Source organism: Pteropus alecto, unplaced genomic scaffold, assembly GCF_000325575.1.
Source record: "Pteropus alecto unplaced genomic scaffold, ASM32557v1 scaffold94, whole genome shotgun sequence".
Classification (NCBI taxonomy): domain Eukaryota; kingdom Metazoa; phylum Chordata; class Mammalia; order Chiroptera; family Pteropodidae; genus Pteropus; species Pteropus alecto.
The window spans coordinates 13,611,853-13,621,821 of record NW_006437736.1 but is presented as its reverse complement, the minus strand read 5'-3'; the positions used below and the strand labels follow the sequence as shown (position 1 = coordinate 13,621,821).

General features: G+C 38.2%; 1 protein-coding gene and 2 pseudogenes across 1 annotated transcript in view; 2 read left to right on the top strand and 1 right to left on the bottom strand.

The window, feature by feature from the left end:
• Nucleotides 1–2,750, top strand: part of C1R (complement C1r) — a 9,951-nt gene extending 7,201 nt beyond the window's left edge. The window contains exons 10-11 of the mRNA XM_006914662.3: nucleotides 1,132–1,206; nucleotides 1,670–2,750. Of these exons, the coding sequence (XP_006914724.1) occupies nucleotides 1,132–1,206; nucleotides 1,670–2,436 (842 nt within the window). The 3' untranslated portion in view covers nucleotides 2,437–2,750. The remainder of the gene's footprint in view (nucleotides 1–1,131; nucleotides 1,207–1,669) is intronic.
• Nucleotides 2,751–6,549: 3,799 nt separating this feature from the next.
• On the bottom strand, nucleotides 6,550–7,127 carry LOC107195857 (annotated as a pseudogene).
• Nucleotides 7,128–8,364: 1,237 nt separating this feature from the next.
• LOC112481942 lies at nucleotides 8,365–8,480 on the top strand (annotated as a pseudogene).
• Nucleotides 8,481–9,969: the final 1,489 nt, after the last annotated feature.

Genomic DNA, 9,969 nt, shown 5'->3' with positions numbered 1-9,969 from the left:
GTAAGCCTAAAGAAGAGGGATTAAGAGCTGTGATAGATGACAAACTACTGTGTTTGAGTAAGAGAGTTATGCACTATCAGCACCATCATCACCACCATCATCACCACCATCACCATCATCACCATCATCACCACCATCACCATCATCACCACCATCTCCACCACCACCACCACCACCACCATCACCACCACGTTCACCACTGCTACCACCGCCACCATACCACCACTGCTACCATTACTACCATCACCACTACTACCAATAAAAAAAATACCATTATCACTACCAACAGCACCAACACCAGCACAATCACCACCACCATCATCACCAGCACCACCGGCGCCACCACCACTACAGGTGCATCACTAGGACCTCCCCCTGCATTCTCCCCACATACCCACTCAGGCTGCTACGTTGCAGTTTTTTGCATTTAGTTTTACCAAATGACTCTCAAATTCATCTACAGGCATTTTTAAAACTTTTTTTAAATAAAAGAAATCATATGCTTTCTAAGTTTGAAACATACAAAAATGAAAAATTATATCTATATAGGTTATATATGGTATTACTTAAGAGCTGGGTTTTGAAGTCTGGCAACCCCAACTTTGCATCTAAGTTCTAGAAGTTAGAAGATATGTGGTTTTGTGTAAATTATTTAAGCTCAGTTTCTTTATCTATAAAACTAGGATAATAATACATACCTGCTAGTGTCACTGTGGTACTTAAATGAAATAATGCAGATAAAGTCCTTAGCAACAAGCATGGCACATTGTCAGCAATCAGAAAATGTAGCTACCATTATTATTTACAATCCTTCTACCAAGATACAGTCACTGATGAGATTTTGATATGTTCCTTCCAGTTTTTGTGTCTATTTTCACAAATAGGGATCACAACGAACATATAGTTAAGTATTCTGATATGTTCATATATTAAAACAAAAATATATGAATGGAGCCTCTTAACACTTCTGATACTCCTTCCTGATATATGTTAACCTTTCCTTTGATCCTTGTCCATGCTGGTTCTGATTCTCCTCTTTCCACATTCAACACACTCAGTGTTCTTTGGCCTCTGCAACCTGCTTTTCCTGCCTACCCCCTCCCAACCTGATCACAGCCCCCTCTCCCTCAGGGTTGTATACATGCACAGCCCAAGGCATTTGGAAGAATGAACAGGAAGGAGAGCTGATGCCTCGTTGCTTGCCAGGTGAGTGGAAACCCTCTCAGGCCATCCTCAGTGACTTTTGCAACTCTGCAGGGCCTCAGAAAAAGCATTCCCAGAGAATGGAGACAAAGCGAGTGGAGAGACACTCCAGCTGGAAGTCGAAATTAGGCATGAGGAGTAAGGGAAAAGGAGAGGCGACGTCCCAGGAGAAAAAGAGAGAGGGACCCAGAGAACTGGAGTGGTCCTGACATTCCAGCATTTTCACTGAGCAGATGGGAAATCAGGAAATAAAAACAACCAGAAAAAAACCCCAGAAAGAAATAAACAAGAACAAGGAGAAGAAGCTGACAATAGGCCAGGGATGAGGCTTTTGGAATGGGAGGAGAAAAGGAAAAAGGCCCAGAGCCAATAAGTAGGAATGAAAGGGGAACTAACTGATCACAGAGGGGAAGAGGGGTAGGCCTGGGGCTGACTTGTCCTGGCCCTCACTGTCTCTCTTCTCCAGTGTGCGGGAAACCCGTCTACCCTGTGGAACAGAAGCAGCGCATCATTGGAGGGCAAAAAGCCAAGATGGGCAACTTCCCCTGGCAGGCGTTCACCAATATCCACGGACGCGGAGGTGGAGCCTTATTGGGCGACCGCTGGATCCTCACGGCTGCCCACACCCTCTACCCCAAAGAATACAGTGCACAAAACAATGCCACCTTGGATGTGTTCCTGGGCCATATAAATGTGGAAGAGATCACAAAACTTGCAAACCACCCTGTCCGCAGGGTCAGCATCCACCCAGACTACCGCCAGGATGAGTCTCACAATTTTGAGGGGGACATCGCCCTCCTCGAACTGGAAAATAGTGTCACTCTGAGCCCCAGCCTCCTCCCCATCTGCCTCCCTGACAATGAGACCTTCTATGACAAGGGCCTCATGGGCTATGTCAGTGGCTTTGGGATAATGGAAGATAGGCTTGCTCATGACCTCAAGTTTGTCCGTCTGCCTATAGCTGACCGAAAGGCATGTGAGATATGGCTCAAGAATAAAAAAAGGACGGATGTGTTTTCCCAAAACATGTTCTGTGCTGGGGACCCGACTCAAAAGCAGGATGCATGTCAGGGCGACAGTGGAGGGGTCTTTGCAGTGAAAGATGAGAATGACCGCTGGGTGGCCACGGGAATCGTATCCTGGGGCATCGGGTGTAGCAGGGGGTATGGCTTCTACACCAAACTACTCAACTACGTGGACTGGATCAAGAAAGAGATGGGGGAGGAAGACTGATCCCAGAATTCACTAAGTCAGAACCTGGAAATCAGTGTATTCCAAAAAAAATTATCTGACTATTTGTTTATAACCGTTAAGAATCCATATTAAAATCACTGATGCAGCAAGACACTTTGTGAAATAAATTTTTTTCTATAATCCCATCCACGTTCTTCACCTGAAACAACCCGAAGGTCACTTTTCTTTCCTCCAAGGATTGCAGAAGATATATTCTACAATCTCTAGTTATCATTCTCCTCTTTCATTTTTATACTATTGGGTAATTGAATAAAACTCTTTCCAAATAAAATCTTATGAGAAATTCCAGTGTGTAAATGAGTTAAAAGCAATATTTAATCAATATAAAAATATTTAGTAAGGCCATATTTAAAATATTTACTTAAGAAGGTAATGAGAACAATTAAGTTTATGCACACATTTACAGTTAGGGTTGTAGATTATTTATTTCTATATTTGTTTTGATTATATAATATGAAGAAAATCCTGATTTTCCCATATACATAGCTGCAAATATAACAGCTTTTTTAACAGCTCCAATTTTGAAATATTCCTTAAGAGAGAAGTGGTGTGACAATTTTGTTTCCAAGTTGAATCATTAACAATATTTCTAAGTAATTATATTTCTTAAGATACATTTAAAGGTCAGAGAAGGACGCAAAACGTGGGATAAGCATATAAGTATTTACACTAGAACATTATCATGATGTCATTGCACAACAGATTCTTCTGGACTTGTTTGAATAACTTTACATGGACCAACACACACAGGCCTGAATCTAATACCAGTGCAGCATTAACAACTTCCCAAATAATGACAAGTTTTTAAGTCCAAATGCAGGTCCACAATCCCTTATCTGACTCTCAGGGCCAAGTGCCTTTCAAGATTTTATAGATTTCATTAATGTAATATCTTGTTTTGTAATGTCCCCAGCAGGGTCTACGGCAGTATCCTGTAATAAAACTGATAAGTAATTCTTCTGAAAAACATCTGCATGTTCACATGTGTGAGATAAAGACTCCAAATTGCAGCCCATCAGTTCAGGTCAGGTTTTGCCACTGCATAAATGTTGGTGCCAAACTTATTAAAACACTTTTAGTTTTTAAGAGCACTTATACTTTAGATGTCAGGATTGTGGATTTCAGGAGTGTGGACTTGTACAGGGAGAAATGATAGGAAATTTTTTCACATAGTCTACACAAAAGCATAACTGTTGACTGCAGTTTTTTTAATGGTTAGAAATGTTTTCAGAAGTGAAGTACCTTCAGGATTCTAATAGAGATGGGAGTGGAGTGGGCGGAGGAGATGGAGGGGATAAAAACCAAAACAAAAACTAGAAAATTGAACTATATTATATCTAAGTTTCCTGGCAAATTTAAGATTTTTAAGACCCTTGTCCTTATTATGACCATCAAAGGTGACACAGCAGAGTCCAATGACTGCTCTGACCTTCCAGGTTCCCATTCCCTTCTCCCAAAGTCATGTGTATTTTATCCTTCAAGTGCACTGGAGTAGAAAAATAAAGACAAAGACAAAGCCATATGAATAGACAATTGACAGAAAAGACAATATGAATTGCTTTGGGGCTTTAAGCCTTAACCTAACTCATAAGGAGAATATTTAAATTAAGATAGCACCTCTTCACCTATAAGATTGGCAAAGATAGGCCCTTGAGTCCTTCAGCCTTTTGAGGTGCTCTTCTCTTTCTAAGGTCTGCTTCCACGTCTGGAAGTGTAATATCACTTCTGATAAAGCTATTCTTTTCTGCTGTAAAAAAAAAAAAAAAAAATTGGCAAAGATAATGCAGGTGAAGACAAAGAAGACAGTCACTCATACATTGCTTTTTGGTATGTAAATTGGTACAAACTCAAAAGAGAACAATTTGGCAATATGTAATCAAAATTACAAATGTGCATACCTTTGACCCAGCAACTCCACTTCTAGGAATCTTTCTCACAGATATTCTCACATATGAGATAAACTATATATGTACAAGGATAGTCATCACTGCATTGTTTACAATAGCAAAGTATTAGAATCCTGAATTCTGAAAGGTCGACTACCAAAGTTTCAAGTAAATTATGAAATATCCAAATAATGGAATACATTGTAGCCAGTCAATTTCTAAGACAGACAAATGAAAAAAAGTAAGAGGCAGAAAAGCATGTATAAAATACTACCACTATAAAAAAGAGTGGGTATGTATTGGTTTTATATGAGTAAAATATCACTGGAAGGATATATAATAAACAATGGTGGTCTCTAGGGGAGAACAGGAGTGAGAAGAAAAGTCGTCACTATACACTCTTTTGCTCTTTCAATTTTTGAACCATGTAGATGTTTTGTCTTCTAAAAAAAAATAGATAGAGCTCCATTATAATATTTTTAATTAAAAAATGTTTAAAGGAGTAATCTCATTGAGAAGACTGACATTTAACAAAGACTAAAGAAAGTTGAATACTCAGACATCTAGAGAATAAGCATTCCAGGAAGATGGAACAGCCAGGGCAAAGGCCCTGAGGCAAGAACATGCTTGATCCATTAAAAAATTGCAAGGGCAGCCAGTGCCGAGCAATATGAAAGGCTCGCTCTGGCTGCTGAATTGAGATTAGAATATACGTGGAAAAGAGCATAAAGGGGACCAGTTAAGAGGCAATTATGGTAATCCAGGTAAGATGTAATGGTAGCTCAGACCAGGTGGGAGCAGTGAAGGTGATGCGTCGTGGTCATATTATGGATAAAATTTGAAGGAAGAGCCAAAAGAGTCCCTGATGGAGCAAATATTGGAGGAAGCAGGATGAGAAAAAGAAATAAATCAACTAGATGAAAAAGATTACAAGAGGTTTGATGAAAAACATGAGGAGCTCTGTTTTGGACATGTTACTCTCAAATGCCTAGTAGATTAGGGCAAAGATAGAGTAAAAGGGATCAGATTTACCCTCCCTTCTGAAACAAGCAAACAGCAACAACAAAAACATCAAATACATAAAACAATAGTTTTCAAAACATTGTACTTCAGGTAACAAAGGACTATGATCACTGAGAGACAACCCTACGATTGCCCCAGCTTACTGCCTTAAGAGGGTTTCCAAACTGACAAGCTGAAAGGAGAAACCCAGGTAGGGCTCAGTTGACTCCCTGAATTGAGGAGACAGAGCCAAAAGGGCAAGGAGACCAAAGCCACCAGAGCTCATGGGAGTGAGTATCAGAGAGGAGAAAGCCACACCTAGAGAACTCCGGAGATCTGCGAGAGATTCCTCAAGTGTTCACCTAAGTGTGAGAAAATGATTCAAGCATGGAGAGTAAAGCTGCATAAGATGACTAGAGAGAATAGTCTCCAGCAACCACCAGGGCTGAGGATAGTGCCCGATCCCACCAACCAGACTGGAAACCCTCAGAATTCATGGGGCATTAGATAAGACATTCAGAAGGCTCTTGACTCAGTAGTATGGAACAATTTACCCTACATTAAATGCTGCTTTTGTCCCATTTAACAAATGTTAAAAGCAAGACCCTGAAGGACCAAACTGTTTCTAAGTAACTTGAGTCCCAAAACAACACTCAAGAATATTTATAGAATTACAAAAATATCCAACAACCAACAAGATAAAATTCACAAAGTCTGGCAGCCAATCAAAGAATATGAGGCACAAAAAGAAGCAGGAAAATATAATCCATAATGAGGAGAAAAATCCATCAAAACCAAAACTGACATAGATGTAAGATTTAGCAGACTGGAACATTAAAACAATTGTTATAACATAAAAAAAAAGAGGGAGAAAACATTTTTAAAAGTAGTCAGAATAATATTGTATGCCAACTGTAAATGAAAAATAAAAATTATTTTAAAAAGAAAAATGCAGTCAGAAATGAAGAATGTAATAACTAAAATGAAGAATACATTAGGTGAGGGGAGGTCATTACTTGTGACACAATTTAATATAAAGTGGATTTTTTTGCAGCAATTTATGAAGTTGTCTCAGTTTGTCTTAAGTAGCCCTGAGCTCTTTTCAATCTTTATTGGTCATTCCCCTTTTGGCATCCTGTGCTATTCTCACTATCATTTTTTATCCTTCGGTGTGAATAGATAGAAGGCAATTCATAAGGCTGACCTAAAGGTTGAAGAGCCTGTCAATCGCCAGACAGAAATGGAAGGGATCACTTGAGGATGGAGGCTTGCAACTGTCCTTAACAATTTCCTCGTATCTCTTCTGGCTATAAGGCAGCTCAGTGGAATCCATCTTGTGAACACTAACAATTAATTGTTTCACACCCAGTGCATAAGGGCATCCTCATGGGTCTGCCCATACTTGGAGATACCTACTTCCCCAACACCAGCAGCAACAATCAAGACAGTACAGTCAGCTTGTGATGTACCTGTAATCACATTTTTTATAAAGTCTCTATGTCCTGAGACATCAGTGATCGTCACATAATACTTGGTGGTCTTGAATTTCCACAGGGAGACATTAGTGGTGATTCCACACTCATTTTCAGCTTTCAACTTATCCAAGACCCAAGCATACCTGAAGGAGCCTTTCCCCATCTCAGCAGCCTCCTTCTCAAATTTTTTGATGATTCTTTTGTTCATCCCACCACATTTGTAGATCAGATGGCCAGTTGTAGTGGATTTGCCGGAATTGACATGTCCAATGACAGTGATGTTGATATGAGTCTTTTCCTTTCTCATTTTGGCTTTGATTTAGTGGTGGTTTTCATGACACCTGTGTTCTGGCAGCAAACTTATTTCGAAAAAGTCAACCATCTCACTTCTAATTCATGGTCATGATTCTCAAGTGGACCCTTAATTCTCCCAGGAAATCAAAATTCCCTAATCAGTTCTCTATCCCGCTTTCCTTGATAAATATTTAATTCCTTCTCTCTCCTAATCCCCCCATCCCTCTTCATCCACACTCTTACCTGATGACCTATGTTCTATTTCACCAAAACAAATAAAGAATTTAGAAGAGAACTTCTACACATTTCTACCACCACACTTACTGAAATACCAGCATCTTGTACTCTGCCTGCCTGCCTGTTACCATAGACAACTTACTTCTGTTTCCAAGTGGATTCTATCTCTCCCCAATTTTCACCCACCATCATCATTTTCTCTATTATGTAATTCTCATCAGTATATAGACATGTTTTTATCTCTCTAGTCTTAAATTTTTTTCTATTGACTCCAGTGCCTCCAACAGCTTGTCTTATTTCTTTTGCAGCAAATTCCTTAAAATAATTGATTACGCTCTCTGTCTCCAGTTCCTCTCCTTCCAGTCTCTCCAATTCCAGTCTGGTTTTTGCCCCTATCATTTCACTGAACTGTGCTTTTCTGGACTGCCAATGACTTTGACATTGCTCGACCTAAGGACTGATAAAATGACACAAAACTATATGCATACATTGTCCCAATATACATTTTTTGGTTTTGATATCATATTATACTTATGCAGAATGAAACCATTATAGGAAACTGATGAAGAGTGCACAGGCCTACTCTGTACTATCTTTGCAATTTCCTTGAATCTATATTTCAAAAGAAAAATATTTTTAATCATTATTTAAAAAATATTGGCCAAGTTTGTACATTAGATCAAGATTAAATAGTTTTCTCTACCCCACTTTCAAAAACAGATAGATCATCCAGACAGAAAATCAATAAGGAAACATCTTTCTGAAGAAACAATGGGCCAAAGCAGAAATGAAAAGAGAAATCAAAAATATATCTTGAGACAAATGAAAATGGAAAGACAACATACCAAAACTTATGGAATGCAGCAAAAGCAGTTCTTCTAAAAAGAAAGTTTATAGTGACAAATACATACATTAAAAAACAAGAAAAAGGACGTAATCCATAGTGTAGCGGTTAGCACATCTTTACAAGCAGAAGGTCCTGGGTTGGCACCCTAGTCGAGCCACAGTCCGTGGCCTACGGCCATGCCACCCTGAACAAGCCCAATGTCTGATCTCGGAAGCTAAGCAGGGTCGGGCCTGGTTAGTACGTGGATGGGAGACCACCTAGGAAGATGGGGTGCTGTAGGCATAAATAATAATAAAAGAAAAGAAAAGAAAAAGAAAAATATCAAATAAACAACCTAATTTTACTCCTCAAGGAACTAGAATAGGAAGAATAAACTAAGCCCGAAGTTAGTAGAAAGAAGGAAATGACAAAGATTAGAGCAGAAATAAATGAAATAGAGACTAAAAAAGATCAATGACGGTAAGAGCTGTTTTTTTGAAAAAATAAACAAAATAAACAAACCTTTAACTAGACTTACCAATAGAAAAGAGAGGACTCATAAATAAAATTATAAGTAAAAGAGGAGACATTACAATACTACACAAATATAATCAGAAGAGACTAATATGAACAATTATATGCCAACAAATTGGACAACCTAAGAAGAAATAGATAAATTTCTACAAACATACAACCTACCAAGACTGAGTCATGAAGAAAAAGAAAATCTAAACAAACCTCCCAACAAACAAAAGTCCAGGACCAGATAGATGCCTTCACTGGTGAATTCTACTAAACATTTAGAGAAGATTAATGCCAATCCTCTTCAAACTCCTACAAAAATAGAAGAGGAGAGAACACTTCCAAACTCATTTTACACAGTCAGAATTTCCCTGATATCACAGCCAGATAAAGACACTACAGAAAAGAAAATTACAAGTCAATATTCCCAGTGAATACAGATGGAAAATAATTTCTCAACAAAATATTAGCAAGCCATATTCAACGGTATATTAAAAGAATCATACATCATGATCAAGTGGGATTTATCGCAGGGCTGCAAGGATGGTTCAATACCCGTGAATCAATCCATGTGATACACCACATTAACATAATGAAAGATAAAAATCATACGATTATCTCAATATATGCAGAAAAAGCATTTGACAAAATTCAACATCCTTTCATGATAAAAACTCAACAAACTGGGTGTAGAGTTAATGTACCTCAACATAACAAAGGCCATATATGACAAGTTCACAGCTAACATCATACTAAACAGTGAAAAGCTGAAACTTTTCCTCTAAGATCAGGAATAAGACAGGATGCCCACTCTCACCAATTTTATTTATCATAGTACTAGAAGTCAAAGCCAGAGCAATTAGGTAAGAAAACATAAAAGGCGTCCATATCAAAAAGGAAGAACTAAAATTGTCTCTCTCTGTGGATGGCATGATATTATACATGGAAAACCCTAAAGATGCCACCAGGATACAAAGTCAATGTACAAAAATCAGTTGTGTTTCTATCCACTAACAACAAACTATCAGAACGAGAAATTAAAATAACAACTCCATTTACAATAGCATCAAAAAGAATAAAATACTTAAAAATAAATTTAACCAAGGAAGTAAAAGATCTACACAGTGAAAATTTTAAATACTGATGAAAGAAAATGAAAGAGACACAAATTAATGGAAAGTTATTCCTTGACCACAGATTGGAAGAATTAATATTGTAAAATGTCCATGTCTCCCAAAACTATCTATAGATTCAGAGCAATCCCTATAGA